The sequence below is a fragment of the Perca flavescens genome, chromosome 18 (genome assembly GCF_004354835.1).
Source record: "Perca flavescens isolate YP-PL-M2 chromosome 18, PFLA_1.0, whole genome shotgun sequence".
NCBI classification, from domain to species: Eukaryota; Metazoa; Chordata; class Actinopteri; order Perciformes; family Percidae; genus Perca; species Perca flavescens.
The window spans coordinates 9,692,995-9,716,607 of record NC_041348.1 but is presented as its reverse complement, the minus strand read 5'-3'; the positions used below and the strand labels follow the sequence as shown (position 1 = coordinate 9,716,607).

The window sequence follows — 23,613 nt, the reverse complement described above, 5'->3', positions numbered from 1 at the left end:
TATCACACGCCCCCTTGTGGGGCCTCATCATCATGAGTGTAACCTTACGCCATTAACTAGATCCAGCATGTGAACAGTTACATGACAAATAACTGGGTGAATAGAATCCTAAATGTTACTAAAAATGTTACAAAAATCTCGTAGACTCGTAGTATTGTGTGTGACAAAAAGAACGCAACCACCCGCGGTTATTCGTTTTCCGATATGGATGTGACGTCACACTCGAGCTACTAGTCGCAATTACAAGACAAAAAGAACGCACCATCATTCTATCACCCCTTTCAATTATTTTGTTTAAGAACATTTTCTTCTGGCTGTGTTGCAGAATTTCTAAACCTTCTCTGATTCGGTAGATGCTAGATCGGATCCGCTAGACGTGTCGACGTCACAGGACGTGCCTCGTTGTGGCCCGTCTAATTTTGCCTTATAATACCTCTGATTGGCTTACCCTGTTATTCTTACCATACCCAATCCCCACCACTCACGTGTAAACCTACTACGTCGACACATCTAGCAGATCTGATATAGCATTTACCGGTAGGTTCTCTCAAAAGATCTAGGTGGAACAGGTAGGTGGCGGTAATGCCTCTTAAAGCTGGTTGCCAACCGACAATAAAAACGCAGAAGAAGAAGATAGATTCCTGATTGGCCTCACAGATCGTGAGTCTAATATTGGACTTCCTGGTCAGGTAATGTTAGTGCTTTTCACAAGAGAATCGGAAAACGCAATTTGTCAGACTTCTTTCCGCTAACCCAATACGTAATCTAGTCGTCGGGTTACAACGTTATTTCGCAGTGGCAAACAGGGAGGGGGATCTACTAACGCTAACATTACTCACCATAAAAGCTAGTACGCTAACGTTAACGTAGGGCTCTGTATTGCTCTAGCCATGTCCGCTTCGGCTGGATCCTCCCCAACGGGTCATAGCTCGGGCCTTGGCCCCGGTATGTCTATGTTTCGCTGGCTAGAAGTGCTGGAGAAAGAGTTTGACAAGGCCTTCGTGGATGTGGATCTGCTGCTCGGAGAAATAGACCCAGATCAAGTCGATATTACGTACGAGGGTCGGCAGAAGATGACCAGCTTAAGCTCCTGTTTTGCTCAGCTCTGTCACAAAACCCAGACGGTTTTCCAACTGAACCATAAACTAGAGGTTAGTAACTCTTAACGTTAGTTGTAACGGTATGTGAGGTTAATCATCATTCAGTCTTCATTGTAAGACCAAAAACTGATTGTATTTATGGTAACGGTTACTGTTATTCTTTGCTTTTGGTAACATGATTTGCCTATCCTGCATTTCATTGGCTCTGTACCTGTACTCTGCTAAATGACCATACGATTGAATCTAATCTAATCTATGTCGCCCCTCTTCCACCGGCAAATAGCCTAGTACATGAAAATGTTATTCCACTGGTGTTCCACTGTCACATACCACTGCCCTCAGGAACACAACGATTATTTACTGGCATATGCCACTGCTGACTATTGGAATGTCCCTGATGTGTGCCACATAAAATTTTTTCTGATACTGGTGCTAAAACAATACTTTCGAAACTGTGCCAGTGCCTGAACGGACATTAAAGAACAGAGGGGGAACCAAGTCACTGTTTTGCAAGTCATAAGTAGTCTTTGCAGTGAAGTCCCAAGTCAAGTCCCACGTCAAGACAGAGGAAAGTCCTAGCCTGACATGCCAGACCCACATCAAGATGTTGGGTCTGGGAACTCACAGGGGCGGGATAAACGGTTGTCTTTCAAATTCCCTCTGCACGCTAGCGCTATAACCAGGCAGAGCAACGAAGAAGGTAGCAAAGCTAGTTGATAGCTTAAACTTTTGCCGTATCTGGTCGGCAAAACTCCGAACACATCTTCCTTTTTTGTAAGAATGATTTCAGTGCTGTTCTTTGTTCTTTTTTCAAAGAAAAGCTTAACTCCATAAGTCATAAGCCCGCCCACCAACTCTATACACAATGTGATTGGCCTGACCAGAGTTTGGATTTTCCAGCTCGCAAGCCAAGGGAGAGTGCCTAGATTTAGCCATGGGGCCCTAGGGTACGTCTAGATTTCTAGGCTAGGCAAGTCCAGTCAAGTTCTAAATCAAGACTAACTTTTATATGGGAAAGTTAAATGTTTTTTCGTATAATGCGCCACTGAGCAACTCAACGGGGTTCTGCTTGAAACGCAGTATCCAGGTCTCATTCTACATCCATGGGTGTCTCTGCTACCCCTAGTCCCCATTTGAGCCTCTGGTGTAGAACCATTCAATTTGAGCATTGAGTTTCCAAAAAAACATACCCAATATTTGAAAAATGCAGAAGATTGTTTAACAACCTTTACTGTTGTTCTGGAGGTTTTCCTAGATTCCTCAAAAACTCTTCTTAACATCTGGATGAAAAAAGTCACCACAAATATATTTTAAAACCCTCCAATCACAGTCTTTGAGGATTCAGGAAATATATAACATAAAGTGGCATACCACTAAGAATTGGCACACAACTGGTACGTTGATTGACCGTGATATCTGCCAGTAGTGACAAGCTTTTGAGTAGTATACAGCAGCATATCAGAATCAACAAATATATTATATGTCAATAATTGGAATGCTGGTGAGAAGTTGTATGTGACGGTTAACCCTGAAGCCAAAAAGCCACTCTGGCAGTAGTGTCATCAAGTAAATATTTCCAAAGCTTATCATCGTTATCAACCTGAATTCTTTCGCGAGTCTTGCTGGGACTGTTCTGTATTTATCTAAAGCCAGCGCAGTGTTCACTCTGACCTGACATATCTGACTCTGATATCCTCCCCCCTTTCTACCACACTCTTCTTTGCCTCCATCTATTTACCTCTCCACTCCAGGCTCAGCTGGTGGACCTCCGTTCTGAGCTGACTGAGGCTAAGGCTGAGCGAAAAGTAATAGATAGTGAGGTCCATGACCAGCTCCTGCAGCTTCATGCTCTCCAGTTGCAGCTTCATTCTAAGCAAGGTCAGGCTGAGGACTCTGAATCCATCAAAGACAGACTGGTAAGTAGGACTCAAGAGGTGCTGTCCACAACCCCTTAAACTGAATAAATTCAAAGTTTTGCAATAGGGCAATATTCGATAGAGACAGTATAGATAAAAGGAGATGCAATTTTTGGTGCAATTGAATGCACCATTAGCAGGCTACCAGCAACTAACATTACCCTGCGTCTACCAGTCGGTAAGCTACGCTGTGTCTTTTTTGTTTTTTTCTTTGGACGTGCACACATAGGCAGGGGTGGAGAGAGAAAATCAACTGGGGGAATTGTCAATCCTATTTTCGGTTGACCAAGTTGGTTGTTGGTTTTGTGGTCAACAAAAGAATCAATTAGATTAATCATAAACTAAAGCAATATTAAACAAATAGTGCCAATAACATGACGTTAAATCACACCCTCTAGTGCAGGGGTCATCAACTACATTTTTCCAAGGGCCAGAATTTTTCTAAGCAGACACTCTGGGGGCCGGACTTTCAAATAAAGAAAATAAAATGAATTTATACCTAATACGCCTATACTTTTCAAAAATGTTCACTTTCTTACTGAGTTAATGCTTTTTTTTTTTTTTTTTTTTAACATGTATTAGTGTGAGCAAACTCCTAAAAAAACATGGAAACTCCATAAAGATAACTGGCTTTTTAAGAAGAAAAAGATCTCAGACTTGGAGGCAGTTCACTGAGGAGTATCTTATTGTATAAGTGGTGCAGGGGTAGAGAATATTAATTGAAAGTATAGCCCAACCGATATATCGGCGGGCCGATATTATCAGCCGATATTGTGCATTTTCCAAACTATCGGCATCTGCATTTATAATGACCGATAAATGAATATTTAAAAAATAAAATAAAACCGGACGACGCACCCTTCAACCGTGTTCTGAGTGTTGTCGTCGCATAGTTTGTCCACCAGAGGGCACCCTACGACGTCCCTGTTGGCAACATTCTGTTTAACCCCTTTAAGTTTCATAGCTTAAGTTTGTATTTTTATACATTTTATTTATCAGAACTTTAAGATATTTTGATGTTGTTCTGTTGTGACAATAAAACTAACAAGTTTATTTTTAAACTGCATTATCATATTGTTTTAGTGAGGACTCATGAATAACTACAAATAACTAATGTTAGGGAAATCTGTTTTTATATATATATATATATATATATATATATATATATATATATATATATATATATATATATATATATATATATATATATATATATATATCCCGAACAGCAGTTTTCAGATTACATTATGTGCTTACATAATTGCTAAAGGGTTCTCAACTGTTGTAGAAAGAAGTGGCTGAAGAAATGCTTGAAATCCATGTTTTTGGTCTAAACGTCATACTCAAATTAAAAGTAGTACAGCTCCCATATACTTTGACACTCAGGGGTATGCCTGATATCATTGGAAAGGAAACATTCTCAAGTTTTTGTTACAAGTGTCAGGGCGATTCTAGGCCTTACTGACACAGAGTTACAGAGGCTAGAATGGAAGTGTTTTATTTCCGTCCAAGTCATACATCTGTAAAGTGATTAGAATACACTGCTGTAAACACATTTGACAGGTGACAGACGCATACAGGGCATTAGCCACATGTCTCAGCTTACTACAGAAACAATCCAGACACCAAAAGACTCAAAAATGGATTTTATATGATTTCTTTCTACAGATATGTCTGTGCGTTTTTTTTATTTCCATTTGAAAAGTGCAAAGAAAAAAAAGCCCAAAAACTACAAAATACAACAATTCTCAAATACACAAACACACCCACATCAATCACCTTTCCAATGATATCAGGCACACCCCTGAGTGTCAAAGTATATGGGAGCTGTACCACTTTTAATTTGGGTATGACGTTTAGACCAAAAAACATGGATTTCAAGCATTTCTTCTGCCACTTCTTTCTACAACAGTTGAGAACCCTTTAGCAATTATGTAAGCACATAATGTAATCTGAAAACTGCTGTTCTGATTAAAAAAACAATGCAACTGATCTCAGCTGGTATTGTGTCTGGAATGGAGTGGAATGGAAATTTCTAAGTGACCCCAAACTTTTGACCGGTAGTGTATCTCGGCAGATATATCTTTTATCGGGCTCTAATTGAAAGTAGTGTTAAAGTGGTTAAAGTCTGTGATTATGGAAACATTATTGTAGTATGCAGCGTCCTGATTGGTGGAAAATGCTTCCAGAAAGAAACGGCTGTTGTCAGGTAAACATGTCACTGTCAAAGAGACTGAAGCGAAAATTTGACGTGGAAAAGCCCAGCTTTAATGATGAATGACTGATAAGCAGGCTATGCACTCGTCATGTATGTCTCATTTGCAATGAAAGATGCTGTTGCAAAATAATACAACCAGCATCATCCTCAAGAATGAAGAACGCGAACATAACGATCGCGTCATTCACGTGCATATTAAGTAGCCACATGCATCTGTTTTGGTCTTATAATACCTCTATAGATTTACCGCTCCAGCGGAGAGTTTAGTTTGTTCAGCCAGCAGTTAAGTTTACAAGAATTTGTCCAAATTTCGTTTGTTAGACTACAAACCGATAGCTTTTGTTTTAGCTTATTGGTAAAAATTTGCTATTTGCAGAGTAGAGCTGTGTTGTGGAATACATACGTGATTTAAAAATCGCATGCCCCGAGTCTTTTCATATCAATCCCTGAACTGTATAAATTAGTGTAGAATCTTTTGAAGCTGTCATTAATTTGGCGGTTATTAATTTGTCTGATTTTTCTCTTTTTAGTTTTATAGCTGATATATACGATTTTACAAGGGCATTCTTTGCTAGCCGTGCTAAAAGGCGATTTTGTTTGTTTGTGAATTCAAAAAAAAATATTATTTAGTGAAAAGAATATTCATTTCTACCTTCCTTGTTATCAAATTATGTAATGCTGTTCTAGTTGCGTTTAGTTTTGACCCTTTTTCATCAACAATGCCTTCAGCTTGAGCAAATAATGCAAGTTCATGTCCACCATCACTTTCGTTGCCCTCGGCTCCACTTTCGCCATCGAAGACTGTTCCCTTGTGGATATGTGTTTCCCCCTACCTAAACGTGAACCAAACCTTATCTCTAACCATAACTATTAAGGGGGCGCTATGCATTTTTTAACAGGAGGGAAACACTATTTGCTGGGGCAAAACACTTGCAAACAACACTGGCAACTTAAACACTCACAGTAGGAAATGGGCGTGTCCGGCATCCAAGCCGAAAAGGCAGACTGGCAGTTGTTATCGGGTAAATATGTCCAAAGCTTATCATCAACCTGAATTTTTTTATATTTTATTTTTCATAACAGGGTCACACATTCAATAGTCTTCACAATTTTCCGTTGACATATATTCATGTGACAGGGTTTCCATGAAATTGTCTTGAGAAATTATACATGGATTCAAAACCAAAATTTAAAAGGTTTCTGTGGTAACAATTCAGGTTTAAAATATGTAGTGTCCTAACAATTTCAGTGGTACAAGTATTTGAGGGGCAGGGGGCTAAGATTACATCTACAATTATTATTTATTACGAAGCGATGTCACACATTTTTTAGGCTACAACATTTTTTGTCCCATACAGCAAACATCTCCTCACTATCTGCTAGCTGCCTGTCCCCTTAATACACTGTAAAAAAACGCGGTCTCTGTAGACAGCCCAGGCTCCACAAATGGCAAGAAAAACAAACTGGCCAACCTGCGCCACGAAACATAAGTGTTCCAGCCAATAACCAATGAGAAGGATTTGGGGTTGGGGGATTAGTGCGCAGAAGGGAGGGGGAGGGGACGAGATGAGGAGGAGGGAGGGGCGAGCTAGCCTCCGTTTTGTTTGACAATACTTTGAATGTCAACAAGAAGTGAAATCACCCAGCATCGCGTAGAGCACCTTTTTAATTAATATGAATTGTTTCAATGTTTTAAGAAGCTTGTAGACATAGTGGCAGTTCGTTTTTTTAAGTACTGTTTTTTTTTTAACACCAAAGTTAGGGGGGCAGCCTGGGTAGATCCGCCCCGGCGGCAATTTCCCGGTGCTGGGTAACGACATGCTGTTATCTCATAGGTTGCGCTTTCGAAAGGTCAGCAGTCAAAGTTGAAATAATTTTAACTTTGAGCGCAGTGCAAAGCGGCAAATCAGAGTGTTGCACGACGCCAGGGGTAGCGCAGCGCCTAGTTGGGCGCCATCGCGCAAAGCGGTTTTGCCGCTTATCATGTGTAGGCGACTTAAAGGTTTAGACTGCTGTTGCTTTGGGGCTCTCTACTCCTTTCCTGTTTCTTCAACTCCTTTCAATTACTTTTTTTCAACTGTTGTGCATGATTCTTTACAATATATCTGCCACTTGTATTAAATGGTTAACTCACAATCTCTGTTGCCTAAAATTTAGAATTTCTCTAATCTATGACTTATTTCTGTTCTTACTCTGCTTCCTTTTTCCTAAAGCCTGCATCAACTTTGGAAGAGATGGTAAGTCTGTGTATGGGTGTATTTTGCAGGATATCACGTTTTTAAAATGAGTTGTTTGGATTGAATATAGATTGTGAAGCTACACTTGTTGCAACTAGTGATTCACTGATACTTAAAGACAGGACTAGAAAGGACTGGGACATGAATTATACCTGTTTTCTTACTTACTAACACAGCCAGGCGTTCAGGGTCCATGGAAAACAAAGGTAGGATCAGTTATACACAATTACAATCACCATTCAATAAGTAAAAGAAAAATACTCACAAATCTTTTTTGTACAAAATGGAAGGTTCTGTAAGGGGAGAGCGAAAAATGTCAGAATAATGCTCTTGAAGTACCATAATATAAAGAACAATTATGTACCGTTACTCCTATTTCAGTTTGGCTTGTTTTCATTCCGGCTTCTACGCGAATCATCGCATCTGCACAGACCCGATGCTAATATGGCACCGGTGCCTTAACGACCGGACCGAATAGCAAAGCGGATTTTGGTGACTTATTTAGGTGCCACTTACATGACTGCGCTTCTCTCTGATGCTCCAAAAACGGATGTTGGAGGGAACTGAAACATCGCAGCACGGGACGCAAAAAAAAAAAAAAAAAAAAAAAAACACCGACTCAGTCTCGCCTCGCCAGCCTCGTAGTGCATTCAAAGTTATTGTAAAATACCTTTTTCCCATCCAGGGGTTACTTTTGTAGTTTAACAGGAATTTTCTGGTGAACTAAGTTATTACATTTTTAATAAATAATTTAATTTTGACCCTGTGGGCTAAGCAAAACTTTTTTTATATTTTTGAACCTACAGAATACACAAATACAATTGAACAAGGTGCTCCTTTTTTAAATATATATGTGTATATAATAGAGAGAAGAGATGTCACCTTTTTCAGCCCTTCTGAGTTTGCAGGTATAAAATTATAGTTATTATAGCCTTTAGAAAAATGTTTTTTGTGGCGGTGGGGTAGTGCACTATAGTCCCCTGTGGGGCAGGCTAAGCTTTTGTCCTTAATGGGCTCCATGGTGCGTTCATGTACATCTCTGTAAACTAATGGTGCTTTCAATTGCACTTTGTTAATTAAAAAAAAAAAAAAAAATTGTTGTAAAGTACCCGTTGTCATCTATTAGCAATAATTGTGGCATTGCCGTCAATTCTGAAAGAAAATGTTTGAATTGAAAGTCAAATCGAATTGTGGCACCTATAGTAGTTTGGCTTATTAAATATCCCTTAAGTTAAATTCAATAGTACTTGCATTATGAGGATACTCTGATCCTAGTACTAAGTACTTATTTAGAGTAAACAAACATAATAATTCAGACTACTTACTCTATTTACATTATCATGCTTCATATACTACATAGACCCATGTAAAACAGCACCTTACTGCCCTTTGTAATTCACTCAAATTTACTCTTTAACTGTCCATACACCCATATTACATGAAATGTATTTCTTTTATTAAATCTAACGTGTCTCCTTAATCATGTTTGATTAAGGAGATAGTTTCTGTTTTATGTGCTGAGGTTTTTAGTTACCTGTCTCACAGATTATTAATAAAATAATGTGTTTTTCTGAAATGAAAATAAAATACAAAAAAATAATGATCTGGTTTCTTTCAGTAACTTCAGACCTTGCTGTTTTTTGAGAGTTACAAAACAGTTTTTGAAAATAATATCTAAAGACACCCATCAATTTGGACAACTATCCTGTTCAGGGATGCAGTAGGCTGGATTTACATTGAGGCCAGATAACTACTCAATATGTTATATAATAACAATAGATCAATTGACTATGTGTAACAAACCATCAGACTATTATCACAAACGCTGTAGCTTCCCTCAGCTCTACAAAGCATTTTAGCTACTTTTAGCTCATTGTTTTGATTTTATAGCCCACAACTTTACTGTTTTGGTTCACTCTCACCGCTCTCATCTGCAACATTTACAGACACAGAAGGCACTCACTGTATACTACCAGCTCAGCACCAAATTACAAAAAAAATTGTAACTAGCTGGTGAAGCATTTAGCACCTAAAGATTCAAACTTTTTTCACAGGAGTTAAAACTGAGCTTAAAAGACTGAATATTGAACTCACTTATGACTTATTTGCTACATGACTGTAAATGTTGCTCTGTTTCTGCTGGATGTGTATGGCATGCCAAAACATAAGAACAATATGTAATTGTAGTGTTTATTGCTAGTCACACTCACCCTTGGGTAAAAAAAGATGTCAATTCTGCTTTAAGTGTGTTTTCACACCTATTGCGTGTTGGCTCTGGTCCAAATTAGTTGATGAGGTTGTAAACTTGGTTAATTTTTTTTTTCCTCAAACGGAGAAAACTCCAAGCCAACCAAAATGCATGACTACAAACTACACAAGGGCTGGAGCTAGAAAGTAAATACAGGAAGAAAGTCCTGTGTTCTGGCTAGTGCATTTTTCTGACTATGGTCAACGTAGCCGCCTAACTCCTCTCCAAACTAGCTCATTTCATTCAAATCATTTTCCAGACATTCCTTCAGGAGTGATGTTACTATATCTGCTCTTCTGGCTAAGACTTCTCTCTACTTTACCTGTGTCCATCTCCAACTTTACAGCAGCTGGTTTGACCATGGAGGTGCGAGCTTGACCGCACTTTTGTCTGTGACAGAAACTATTTTTCTATTTTTTCTATGCAGTCCAAGCGGGTAAACACTCCAGGTTTCAATGCAACCAAACTAAACAAGGCACATATTTTTAATATATTACCTTTTTAACTTTAATTGAAATTGTAAAGGCAGATAAAAGGAATCTGAACTAGGTATGAGCCGGTTACTGGGTTCAAGGTGTTTGAAAAAGTCAGTTTCAAAACCACTTACATTTGACTTTTTTTTTTTTTTTTTTTTTTTTGGCTGAAGGTTATCATACCGTCAGAATCATATACCAGCCCATGACTAATCTGACTTAATATTGAAAACTGAGACCAAATCTATCTGTCAAAGCCAAATACTGACTTTGACTGATATCTATTTATCTATCTCAATCAATCAATCAATAAATCTTGAAATCACAGGAAAATTCAATCCTAATTCTTATTTGATCATCACTTATTCTACTAGAACTAGTGTTACAACCACTTCTGAAAAAATAGTACTGTATTAGGCTGCCATAGATTAACAGGATTTTCCCTCATCCACTCTCTTTGTGTGTGTGTGTGTGTGTGTGTGTGTGTGTGTGTGTGTGTGTGTGTGTGTGTGTGTGTGTGTGTGTGTGTGTGTGTGTGTGTGTGTGTGTGTGTGTGTGTGTGTGTGTGTGTGTGTGTGTGTGTGTGTGTGTGTGTGTGTGTGTGTGTGTGTGTGTGTGTGTGTGTGTGTGTGTGTGTGTGTGTGTGTGTGTTCTAGGAACAGGAGCTTGAGGTCAGCAAGAAGGAGAAATTAGCAGAGGCAAGGCTGGAAACAGAAGGGAAACTATTTAAGAAAGAAAATGAGGCTCTTCGCAGACACATGGCAGTACTGCAGGCCGAAGTGTATGGAGCCAGACTGGCTGCCAAATACTTGGACAAGGAACTGGCTGGCAGGTAAGAAGTTGGAGCTCACAAACCATATGTACAAGTTGAGGGTTTGCTAAGAAGATACTACGTTAGAATGTTACAGCTGATTATATTATTTACAAGTTATATAATAAGGAGGATCATGTACAAACCCCAATTCCAATGACATTGGGACGTTGTGTAAAACATAAATAAAAACCGAATACAGTTATTTGCAAATCAACCTATATTCAATTGAATACACTAGAAAGACAAGATATTTAATGTTTAAAGTTCTTTTTTTTGTTGTTGCAAATATTCATTTTGAATTAGATGGGCATGTTTACCACTGTTTGTGAACTGAAGACACTAATTGTTGAAGCTTTGTAGGTGGAATTATTTTTCATTCATGCTTAATGTACGACTTCAGTTGCTCAACATTCCGGGGTCTCCGTTGTCATATTTTGCGGTTCATACAGGCCACACATTTTCAATGGGAGACAGGTCTGGACCGCAGGCAGGCCTGCACTCTTTTATTAAGAAGCCACGCTGTTGTAACACGTGCAGAATGTGGCTTGGCATTGTCTTGCTGAAAAAAGCAGAGACGTCCCTGAAAAAGACATTGCTTGGATGGCAGCATATGCTACTCCAAATCCTTTATGTACCTTTTTAGCATTAATTGTGCCTTCACAGATGTGCAAGTTACCCATGCCATGAGCACTAACACACCCCCATACCATCACAGATGTTGGCTTTTGTGCTGATGACAATGTGGATGGTCCTTTTCCTCTTTGGCCCTGAGGACATGACATCCATGATTTACAAAAACAATTTGAAATGTGTACTCGTCAGACCACAGCACACTTTTCCACTTTGCGTAAGTCCATCTCAGATGAGCTTGGGCCCAGAGAAGCCGGCTGAGTTTCAGGGTGTTGTTGATATATGGCTTTCGCTTTGCATGGCAGAGTTTTAACTTGCACTTAGATGTAGTGACGAATCCCGTACCCACAGGACATCAGACTTACTTATTTATGCACGCACACAGTAGTGTCCACAAACTTAGTCCAATGAGGGGAGAAAGGAAAGTGTGATTAGTGTTCAACGTTAACGCCTTTTCTCTCTCGCTCAAGACCACTGTATCCAAGCCAAGGCGCAGAGCATGACCTTACCGCATGCTGATACGTTACTAGTCCAGGTAGAGTGAGCTACTACTAACAGGGAGAGACTATCACTACAGCCAATCCAGTCTGCTCAAAGCAATGGTCTTTTTCACAAATAGGTTGCACGTAAGGGGAAAAAAAAAAGTAGCTTCCACTTAAGGGGCCCTATCTTGCACCCTGCACAGTGCAAAGACCGACGCAAGTGTCTTTGCTAGTTTAAGACTCACGCAGTTGTCAATTTCCCGTCTAGCGCCTGCGACTAGGATTAGTGTGTGTCTGACAGGGTGGGGGGCGTGGCATCACAGTGGTGGCTCTCCACAATGGTATCGTCCATCGGCACAACCCTCTTCCAAAGGGTTCCTGAGCCCACGTGGTAAAATCCTTTACATAATGATGTCGGTTTTTAATGCAGTGCTGCCTTAAGGATCGAAGGTCACGGGCAGAGATTTCTCCAGATTCTCTGATTCTTTTGATAATGTTATGGACTATAGATGATGAAATCTCTAAATTCCTTACGTTGAGAAATGATTTTCTTAAACTGTTGGACTATTTGCTCACGGTGAAACTCGTCCCATCCTTGCTTGTGAACGATTGAGCCTTTTGGGGATGCTCCTTTTTTACCAATCATGACCTCCCGTCTCATGCCCTCCCGGTTGGTGCAGTCCCGAGCTTCGACTATTCAGAATACAAAATCGCGAATTATTTTCTAAATGAAGTTAAGTTAGTGAGCATGATGCAATTAATTGAACGCTGTTTAAACTTTTAAATTAATGATAGCCATACATAGCCTATAGTTGGCAGATTTGTGGATGTTAATGTTGTCTCCCTGATGTTAATGTTTGTTGTTTATTTGATGAAACTTGCGATGACTTTACTTTTTTTTTAATAAATTCTAAGGATTAATTAGGATTAATATGAAATATTGGTTAACCTCTTCCTTTCTGAAATCATAAAACATTTAAAACTGCATCAGTGTTTAGTTTGTTTAAGCCATATTACATGAGAGGGTTTAATTTCGAGGTCCGTAATTGCGCAGATTAGCATGATTGCCGTAGTGTTTAGTTAAGAAACACCAAAGTACGACAACATAGTGTACCAGACGCAAGCTTTTAATTTGAAAAGTTGAAGCTCGAGAGGGCATGAGACGGGAGGGCATGAGACGGGAGGTCACCAGGCTGCAGCCATACCAGTCTCGCTTTTTTTGGAACGACGTTGCATCAAATTAAAAAGGAGGGAATATTAGCAAAAAAAACTAAGTTTATGAGTTTTAACATTTAATATATTGTCTTTGTAGTGTATTCAATTGAATATAGGTTGAAAAGGATTTGCAAATCATTGTATTGTTTTTATTTACGTTTTACATGACGTCCCAACTTCTTTAAAAAAATCAAACATGCTACTCAAGATCAGTAATAGTGGGCTTCCAATTCTTAACAATTTCTTGTACACTATACTCTCTTCACAACCTATCAGTATGCACACTGGTACGACCAATTTAAAAGATGTGATTTGTTTGCAGGTTGAAATGCCTATTTGGCAAATAATATAAAATATAAAATTATCTCTCTCTATGTATCCCTCCAACACACAAACAAACCTTGATACCTGGTTAAAATGTGTAAGCTTTTATAGGAGTTGCTACATGTGCTTTGGACTGTAGTGTAATTAGGCTACCAATTACCTGAAGTTTAGTGCAGTGCCTGATTGAAATGGGCCCATTGGGCCTCTGGTATTGCTGCTTGCAGCTATCTCGAGAACCACTCATCCAAACAACTTCACACTCGACAATTCCCTGAGCAATACACATGCCATAACATAGGTGGGTCCCCACTGAAGTGCTAGAGTTTACACGTCATTTTCTAAGAGTTAGCTATTTGGGACCAGGCTATTTTCTGAGAACAAAAGCGTCTGTTCCGAAAGTTACATCACTGATGCTTGAAATGTTTCAGATTTAAGATGTTAAGATTTATTTTATTATGAGGACAATGCACATTAATCAGCATTTCTGTAAATGTGCCAGTGTTAGCCAGCCAGCTAATTTTCACCTGTAGTCGTAGTTACCTAGCATGCATGTCTTTTATAGTGGGAGGAAACCGGTGCACTCTGGTAGAACATGCAACCACACAGGCCTTGTCCGAACCGGAGATCGAACTTTGCAGTGTCTACTTGCTGTGAGGCAGCAGTGCTAACCACTGAGCCACCGTGCCGTAACCTCTCCGGTCTCTCTTTCTTCGTCTGTTCTTTAATGTATTGTAGTGATGGATGAGCGAGCTGTACCCAACATGCTGTTTCGGCTTTGTAACATTTAATAGGGGTCCCCTCTCAATACACCACACAGTGGATGCATAACGCACTGAAAAAACGTCTCATAGTGTCAAGAGCTGGATCCGTGGGTCATCAGAAAAGTTACTTTTTATGGCTTGTTCCAGAGATTTTCTGTACCACTGCAGGGGATACTTCTTTGAAATTTCGTAGGGGGCGCAATGAAGCTATTTTGTTAACCCAAGCATGGAACATCTAAAATAAAAAAAATGTTGCTGGTTCTGATGCATGTGCATTTTCACACGTTTTCACAAACATTTAGCCCCTCAGAAATGCGATTTAGTTAAAAAAATAAAAATAAAGTGTGGTAATACATTTCAAACACCATGGTAGGTGGAGGGGACTAAGTTGTTGTTGACATAAACTTTTGATTTGTCTTCCAGGGTGCAGCAGATCCAGTTACTGGGCCGTGACATGAAAGGACCTGCACATGACAAGCTGTGGAACCAACTGGAGGCAGAGATTCACCTTCACCGCCATAAGACTGTCATCCGAGCATGTAGGGGTCGTAATGATCCTAAGAAACCTCTGCCCTCTCCTGTTGGACATGTGAGTGTAAAACTACAAAGCAGTCAAAAGTGTTGATACTTTTATTTGTGCTTCCAAAGTTGAATGTGTTAATGTAATTACAGGACCCAGACATCTTGAAGAAAACCCAGGGAGTTGGCCCTATCAGAAAAGTGGTGCTAGTCAAAGATGATCATGAAGGTCTTGGAATCTCCATTACAGTAAGAAGTCGCCCCTTCAAACATAAAACATTCCTGACATCACCAAAAAATAACCTAAAAGAGTACCTGCCCAAATAATTAACTTGTGTATGTTTTCTCACCAGGGTGGGAAGGAGCACGGTGTTCCCATTCTAATTTCAGAGATCCATCCAAGTCAGCCTGCAGACAGATGTGGAGGTCTGCATGTCGGGGATGCCATCCTTGCTGTCAACAGCATCAATTTGCGGGATGCCAAACACAAGGAGGCTGTCACCATTCTGTCCCAGCAGGTAACACAGGCATTCACACACATGCGCACACTACACCACACCCATTCCCTCAAAGTGCTCACTCGTGGTTTCTGTGTCAGCGAGGACAGATAGAGTTTGAGGTGGTGTATGTGGCTCCAGAGGTGGACAGCGATGATGAGAATGTGGAGTATGAAGACGACAGTGGCCATCGCTATCGACTCTACCTAGATGAACTGGAGGACAGCAGCACAGCGGCACCCAGCAACAGCTCGGCATCACTGCAGGGTAAGTTTTCAAAACTGGTTTTGAATGCTCACTTTCGAAACGTTTCAATTGTATGAAATACATTGTTTTCATTTTCAATGTATAGAATATTTGTTTTATTTATTAGTATGGAATTCTTAGGTCGATAGTTTTTAAATCAGTGTATTTATCGCAGAATCTCTGTGGGCCATATCAGTGTGAATTTCACTAGACTTTAGTACTACTACCTCCAACAAAAAGACAAAAACCAATTACAGTGAATGAATGCATTCAGGCATCTACGGAATAGGCAGAGAATATAGATAATGTTAGACTAGTAGTTATCCATTCTCTTATGATACGTTATACTTCTACTTTACATTTCAAAGGGACATATTTGAATATTTACACCACAGCTATAGTTACTACTTTAAAGATCTTTTTTTTTTTTTACATAAAAAACAAATGATTAAATTCTAAAATAAGATGATTAGTGCTACAAAGAATTCAGTGATTGAAAGCAGGTATGTTTTCTATGCTCTCGAGTGTTGCAAAGGGCTCACACAGTAATGCATTATTATGAGCAATTAATAAATTATCAAGATCTTGTTATATGAATAATGACAACCAGGTAGAAGGAATGAAAAAGAGGAATCTTGTACAGCAATATTACAGCCCTTTTTTATTTTGTCTGCACCGCAAGAACTATGAATGATAGTAGTTTTTAGAATGTTGTTTTGAGGGACTTTTTTAGCTCCTACTTTAGAGTAGGTACTCCCCAGTACAAGGAAAAAAAGAGAGATTGCAACCACAATTTTTTAGCCGCTAGCTAACTAAAAGATTAAAATTGAACAACTTAATGCTTCATCCACACACTCTTAAGAGCACATTGCTATCACCAGTAAGTGACACCAGTGGAACATTAAAGCATGACGTAATTATCAAGCTAGCGTTAGCAAACTAGCCAGCCGTCCGCTAGTTGGCTAGTACAGCCTGCAAATTCCACCATACGTTCAGAAAAAGAGCCGGACACCTTACTCCCCGCTGCTAAGAGACATCTTTGCTGCCACCTGTCTTCATTTTAGATCGACAACGGTCACTTTATAAGTGTTTTTAGAGGCGGCGAATCGGATGGACCGGCCGGCTTATGTCACTTCTTTGTTCCTATTGCGAATGCAAACCGAAAAAAAGCCCCAGACAGGAGGTAGTTCTCAGGGGAGCTCCCCAGTGGGCAGTTCCTCTCATGGAGTCCCCAGAACATTGTGGTCCGAAAAGGGAACCATGCCTCCTCGCCACTTTGAGCTGCTGAATTAAACAAGCCTAGACACCACATTACTCTACAGTGTTATGGGGAATGTTTTCTGGTTGATGTAGAACAACATATTTTACTTATTTACTTCTTATACATCTGAATCTGTGTCCACCCTGTAGCTCTGGAAAAGATGTCACTGAGCAATGGACCAGAGAATGGAGACACTGGCATCTCCATTGAGACAACCTCAGATGAAACACCTTCAAAGCCACCTGAGACTGACTGCTCTTCCTAAAGGCTCAGTCTAGCCATTGGTATTTGGAGATATAACGAGGATTTGTGGAAAAAATCCCTCTCAAAGAACTGAATTAAAGAATTCGATGACAAGCCTGGGGACAAGGGAAAATGAACAGAGATGGTCTGTTTTCCCTTTTTCCTCTTGGTGGTGTGGTGGGATTTGGGGGTCTGGCCTGGGCATGTGGCAATGATTTGGGGTAAAAGTTCACATTTGAAGAAGCACAGGTGTAAAATTTGTAGAGGAGGGAGCAATACTGAACAATGTGTGGCTTTTTCTTGATATTATATTAAGATAATGAAAATTGACAGGATAGCTGTATGTAAGAAAACAGCAGAAGGAAGTAGATGTCATGGAGGACCGCTGACATCATGAAAGAAGAAGTTATTCATTTTGAAAATGTCTTTCAGAGGCAGCTTTTGGAGAAATGATTGTGGAGTGTTGCTTTTGTTTGTACAGTTATTCTATTATCTGTTCTTGACGAAATATTCAAGACTACATTATCCTACAGGGACCCTGGTGGAAGCCAGGAAAATATCTCAGAAAGGAAATTACTTTTTTTTACAAAAAGAGACTAAATCTGTTAGATGTAAGTGATCATTGTAGTTAGCAAGAGCAAGGCCATTGATGCTCTTTCACATGATTAAATTTAAAAACCCTGTGAAATAAATATCAAATGGAAAATGCTGTAAAATCTTGTCACACAAGCCTGTTGTCACCAATAACGCATTAAAAACCTAAACTAGGTAAATGGTTTGAGTTATGTATCCAGGGTCTAAATATTTTACAACCACATGAAGAAACATACTAATAATTAAAAGAGGAATGGGGGCAACATTTCTTTGAAGATGTCCATATTGAACAGTGCAAAAGTATCTTATGAGTATTCTTTTTTCCCCTCTCTTATTCGACTTAGAAATCCGAAGAGCTAGCCCTTCAAAGCCAGCATTTTGCAATACAATCAAACAAGCTGAAGGCAGCAAGTTCTTTTTCATCCTCTAGATATTTTTAGTTAAAATAACATTGCAAATACCCTTCCAATTCCCTGAAGGCATTGTAATTGACCTGAAAACCCTGCACTGGTATTATATCCTAATTAAAAGGAGGTTACTGTAGGATAGATGCTTCGCCATAGATTTTTTAACCTATGTTGAATATACAGGGGTGGGCACAATAACACTTGTATTATGTATTTTATATATATATATATATATATATATATATATATATATATATATATATATATATATATATATATATATATATATATATATATATAAATTAATTAATGGAATGCAGTCATTCTCAATAATGGAGTCTTTCTTAACTGTGTGTTGCTGTATACTGTATTTTTTGTTTTTGTTATTGTCACATTACATTCTATTGTTGCACATTGTATTTTGTTACATCTCCCAGTATAATGCAGTGAAATACACAAACTACTCTAAACTTGATTGAGTGTTCAACCCCTCTCTCACATGGGCCTAGCCAATGTACTGTTTGATGCAAGGATATTCAGTTTAACACATTATTGTGCCCACCCTTATCTGTTGTCACCACTGCTACCTGCCAGTGTTCCAGCTCAGAGGCACATAAGTGAGTGGAACCCTTAGTACGCCATGACTCTGTGCCCTTATAGCATTCATATGTCAGTTTCTTTACTTGCTTATTGTTGTTTCCTTGGTGCTTGGTTTGTCTCTCTAAACTCTTCATATATATGATTTGCATCTTTATAGGTAATGTATTCAAGTCACAATTTATTTAGCCGTTAAATAAAGTTTGGCTCCAATTTGGTTTATTTGGAATACATTTGGAGTTTTATTTTGCCTTTTTTAAATGTCTTCAGTGCCTTTAAACTCACCTCAGAGTTTGTAAATAAATTATAATTCTAACTACACTTGCAAGCAAGTATGACTGGGTGCCAGCACCCCAACGCAATTTGGACCTGGAGGCTAAAAACCCAAGGTGATCTGAAAACTAAGCATCTCTGAAAAGGTCTTCAACAGGCGGTTTCACAGAATAAGATGCACTTACACAGTGAACACTGCCATAATGTCATCCAGCCAGATTTTTTTTAAAGAAATAAAGTATTATGAATCAAATTCATAATGAAATGTATCAGAAATAATACATGTTCATGAACATTGATAGGTATAGATATAAGATGCAAATTATCCATTCCTTTAGTGCACCTTTACATTCGACATGTGACCACTCAAATGCATAGGAGGTAATCCCCATTGCACCTCTTTCCTCAATTTGCACTTTTAAGGTGTAATTTCACCATGTAATATGCTGCAAAAATGACAAAGGGCATTAAAGTCTTGAGCCACCTTGCATGGTGCCCGAACCCCTCAAGAAATGTGCACGCCCATAGACACTCCACCAGAGGATAGCATCGTACCACGAATAAATTGTTTTATTTTAAAGTGATTATGTTTCTGATACAGCACATAAGTACTACATTGAACACTATGTACTGGCACCGGCACTTCCAACAGATTGACCTAAAGAGCCAAATGGTAACCAGCAGTGACTTAAATTAAAAAATGGCTCAGCGGACATAATAAGTACAACCCAATCAGCATTCATAATATTTATCTTCTGCAAGTGTCTGCCAAACACCTATTACACTACAGATTCACGAAACAACCCTTTCATTTGTTTTCTGTTGGGTTGAACTTGGTAAAGCTGTTCTGTTTTCAGTGGTGGTTGTTGGGGCCTTTCCTGGTCACATACAGCGTATGGTTGTGAGAGTTCCTTTGTAGTGAGTGCGAGCAACCTCTTGGCTTTGTTCTTTTCACAGTCCCTGTTTTTTTTTTTTTTTTTTGCATCTAATTGAAATACCTGTACTGTCCTGGCATCACGAGAAAAATAATTTTATTATAATTTAGTTATTTATGTGTACATTAACATCAAATGTTTCGCGCGGTGCATTGAATGTATTCCTACATCTGTATATGTATACATGATATGTACAGAAGGGTCTGTTACAGTATGAAATAATATGACGAGGAATTATATTAAAACAAATTAATGAGTGCATTAAATAAAATTTAAGGAAATTTACTGTTGAGGAACAGATACCAATTTGTGAATGTAGAAGCTGAGTAACAGCAATTTGAATCAATGGATCACATAATAAATCAGAAAAAGAATAACGTGCCAAAATAGACTTCAGCACTTGATCTTTTTTGTGATGAAATGTCACATTTCTCTCTGCTAAGCCTACTAGAGTCATATTATACATAATTATATAATCACTTGTTTTGGAAGATAGTTTTAGTTTTAGGTTTGCTCTTGGCTTCAGTATACCTTGCCCAGCAAGGGCATTAAATGCATATCCTGACTGCATTTCAGTTGTCTAGTTCAAGTTCTTTTGTTGTCATGTAGGGTGATTTAAGGGTGATTGGGACAGTTATGATACATATGATACATTTATATATATTCGATCACAAAAACTCCTCCCTACCACTTTCTCCCTTAATTCCTGTCCTCTCTCCACTTGTATTACAATGGAATTCTTGGATATCAGGTTTCATTCAACTGTGCTCTATTGAGTTCAGGAATCTTGGGCGTCTAGTTCCCGATTGAGGGGAACAATGGAGCGGGAGATTGGCCGGAGAATCTGAGCAGCGGGTGCAATATTGCATTCGCTTTAAAGCGCCATCGTGACAAAAAGAGAGCTGAGTCGAAAGACCAAGCTCTCAATCTATTGGTCAATTTCCGTCCCTATTTTCACCTATGAGGTGGCTGTGGCTCAGTGGTAGAGCGGTTTCCTGCCAATGGGAAGGTTGGTGGTTCGATCCTTGGGCCTTGCAGTCCCATGTCGAAGTGTCCTTGGGCAGGACACTGAACCACTGAATATAATACTGTGTTAGCCTGGTGAGTAATAGTAAAATGTTTAAACTGTAATGTAAACAGGTTGTGCACTATGTATATGTAACCGTATGGAACAACTAAGTTTGAAACACGCTCCCTGAGTCAGATTTCAGAGTTGGGATGTCGGAGAAACTCACAGTACCCAGAGCTAAACGACATCAAAATTCAACATAGCTTTGGATCTTAGCCAGTCATGCAATGATTTCCATAAGCTTTGAATCATATCAAGTCTTAAACTCATCGAATTGAAGTATGTCACCATTTTCGTCCATCAGATGCACAATTGGCCATATTTGTTTCTCCATCCAGTCTTCATAAATATAGACTTTCATTTACTTGAAATTAATCTATTATTCTACAGTGGGACATTGTGAGGGCTAAAATTATGTGTATAAATCATTTTCCAGTGTAATAGGACCTGTTGGTGGAAGGTAGAATTTTAACTGGCAGTTTAGATATTTCAAAATTACCTTTTAACAGAAACTCAATACCTCCTATAATTAATTGAACACAAGTGATGTAATGAGAACCACACTCAACATCACATCTTTACAATTTATTAAAAAGATTGAAGCCACTTCATTTTAATACACTCTCAAAATCTAATGCTTTAATCCCACCTTCTTCATAACTTTTGAGCAAATCTCCTTTTTTGATGTAATGATGTTAATTTTTCCAAATAAAATTCAAAAAAACTTGTTTTAATTTCTTTGATAAACCTGAGAGAAATAGCTAGGGAGTAATATAGTAACTACAATAAATAAAAGATGGGAAATACTGGATGTTTTATACCTTGTATAACCTATGTTGATTCTGGGAGATGTGCCTTCTGGGAGAGAAACACAGCTGTTAATGTCTGTATGTAACATAATAATCATGTTGAAACCTGATACCAAATCCAAAGTGTTTAAAAGGGTCAAAAACAGAAATCCAAGAATAGCATAAAACCATCATCCTCATTATATAGAACCAACCAGATGTTATTATGGATAGTTATTATGGATATCGATTTTTTGTTTGCTAGTAAGTTAAGGTTAACGTTAGCCACATATACTGTATATATATATATTGTTACCTTCTGTCAGTGTTTTGTTACGATTTGTTCATTCATTATTCCGTTTCCAAACCAAACCTGAACCTGATCAAATAACACCTAATCAATTTATTGCCATAAGTTAGCCTCCCAGCTAGCAAGCTTCTAGGATCTTGAACCATTTTAGCCTAGCTACCTCACCCTATCATACACAGCATCTACTCTGGACAGTAATTTTGCTTGGTTGAATTGTCAATTGATATTAGTTATATTTCAGGTTCGTGCACTGACAGTGTTCCTCACAGGTGACCACAACCAAGTTATATTGCCATCTGGAGGGGTTTTTGAATACATGGATATGAGGTCAGGTGGACATTTTGAAGAGTACGGAGAGGGTGCGGCCAAAGCAACGATCGTTTCATCTTTCGCCGCCCTGCTAGTGCCCCGTTTGCCTCAGCCCCGCTTGCCTCTGCGATGGCAACTCCCTTGTCTGCTCCCAGACTGAAAATTATGCAGAGGTAAGTAGGCCTATAGGGGAGGGACGGGACACATAGGGGTACTGCCATACCAGTAAGATATTTGGTTTATAGATGGAGGGTAACATAGATTCTGTCCCAAGAAAAACAATATCTCGGGTGGGGGAGGGGGTAAGCGTGACGTGGACGGTACACTATCTCCCAACAAATAACAGACTTGTGATATGTCTCTGGCAGTAAAAATTATCCCAAATTCCTTTGATTGTATTTGTTCACAGGAATGTCCTGATTGCAGACGTTGTTGACGGGAGACCTGAGACTTCCAGGACAGTCACAGTAAACTTTTCAGACTTTCCAATACTCAGGAACATCTTTCAAAGATGTGAAATAAGAGGTGTTGTTGAATAGTAATTACTTCTACTTTTTTCACGTTTGACGTTCACAGGCACTCTGTGGTGGGCCTGGATGAGGCACTAGCTGCATTGCAGCTTCTTCTGTCTTAATCAGTTTATACTAGAGCTATCAAACTTTTTATCATGTTTTATCGCATGATTAAAATTCTATTATTTTTATTATTATTAATTTTGGACCGCGCTCACCGCACCCTGCAAGCAAAGCCCAAACCCGGGGAACGCCCACGTCCCATAATCGCCCGACTGAACTATCATACAGACTGTGTGGACATTCTGCGGCGAGCTAGAACCCAACAAAGAATAAAGGTCGCCGATATGGCTATCTATATCTTCCCTGACCTTACCGCGAAGACTGCCCGTGCCCGTGCCGCCTTCAATGACATCCGCCGCCAGCTCCGTGAGATACCGGGGTTACAGTATGGCCTTCTTTACCCGGCTCGCCTCCGTGTTACATATGATGGTACCGAGAGAGAGTTCGAATCACCGGAGGACGCCAGAGCATACATTAAGACATTAACCAAGTAAGAGATCTGGTAACTTTTCAGGCAGTGGAAGTGGAATGGACAATTAGATCTTTTTACTCAACACACTAAGTTCTTTGTT

The 23,613-nt window shown here is 39.2% G+C and overlaps 1 protein-coding gene across 2 annotated transcripts; it reads left to right on the top strand.

The window, feature by feature from the left end:
* Positions 1 to 602: 602 nt before the first annotated feature.
* gopc (golgi-associated PDZ and coiled-coil motif containing) lies at positions 603 to 17,953 on the top strand. Of its 2 annotated transcripts, XM_028605080.1 has the most exons (9): positions 603 to 1,151; positions 2,852 to 3,016; positions 7,448 to 7,471; positions 10,849 to 11,024; positions 14,842 to 15,007; positions 15,091 to 15,186; positions 15,291 to 15,455; positions 15,536 to 15,701; positions 17,091 to 17,953. In XM_028605080.1, the coding sequence occupies exons 1-9, from the start codon at positions 891 to 893 to the stop codon at positions 17,204 to 17,206; spliced, it is 1,335 nt and encodes a 444-aa protein (XP_028460881.1). In that variant the 5' UTR covers positions 603 to 890; the 3' UTR covers positions 17,207 to 17,953. The 2 variants fall into 2 exon arrangements, with proteins under 2 accessions (XP_028460881.1, XP_028460882.1); XM_028605081.1 differs by lacking the exon at positions 7,448 to 7,471 and having other exon boundaries at positions 607 to 1,151.
* Positions 17,954 to 23,613: the final 5,660 nt, after the last annotated feature.

Excerpts from the sequence above, each read along its gene's own strand:
- gopc (XM_028605080.1), top strand. The coding sequence starts at position 891 with ATGTCCGCTTCGGCTGGATCCTCCCCAACGGGTCATAGCTCGGGCCTT. Across the intron at positions 15,008-15,090 it reads TGCCCTCTCCTGTTGGACAT|GACCCAGACATCTTGAAGAA; the intron begins GTGAGTGTAAAA and ends ATGTAATTACAG. Across the intron at positions 15,702-17,090 it reads CAGCTCGGCATCACTGCAGG|CTCTGGAAAAGATGTCACTG; the intron begins GTAAGTTTTCAA and ends TCCACCCTGTAG.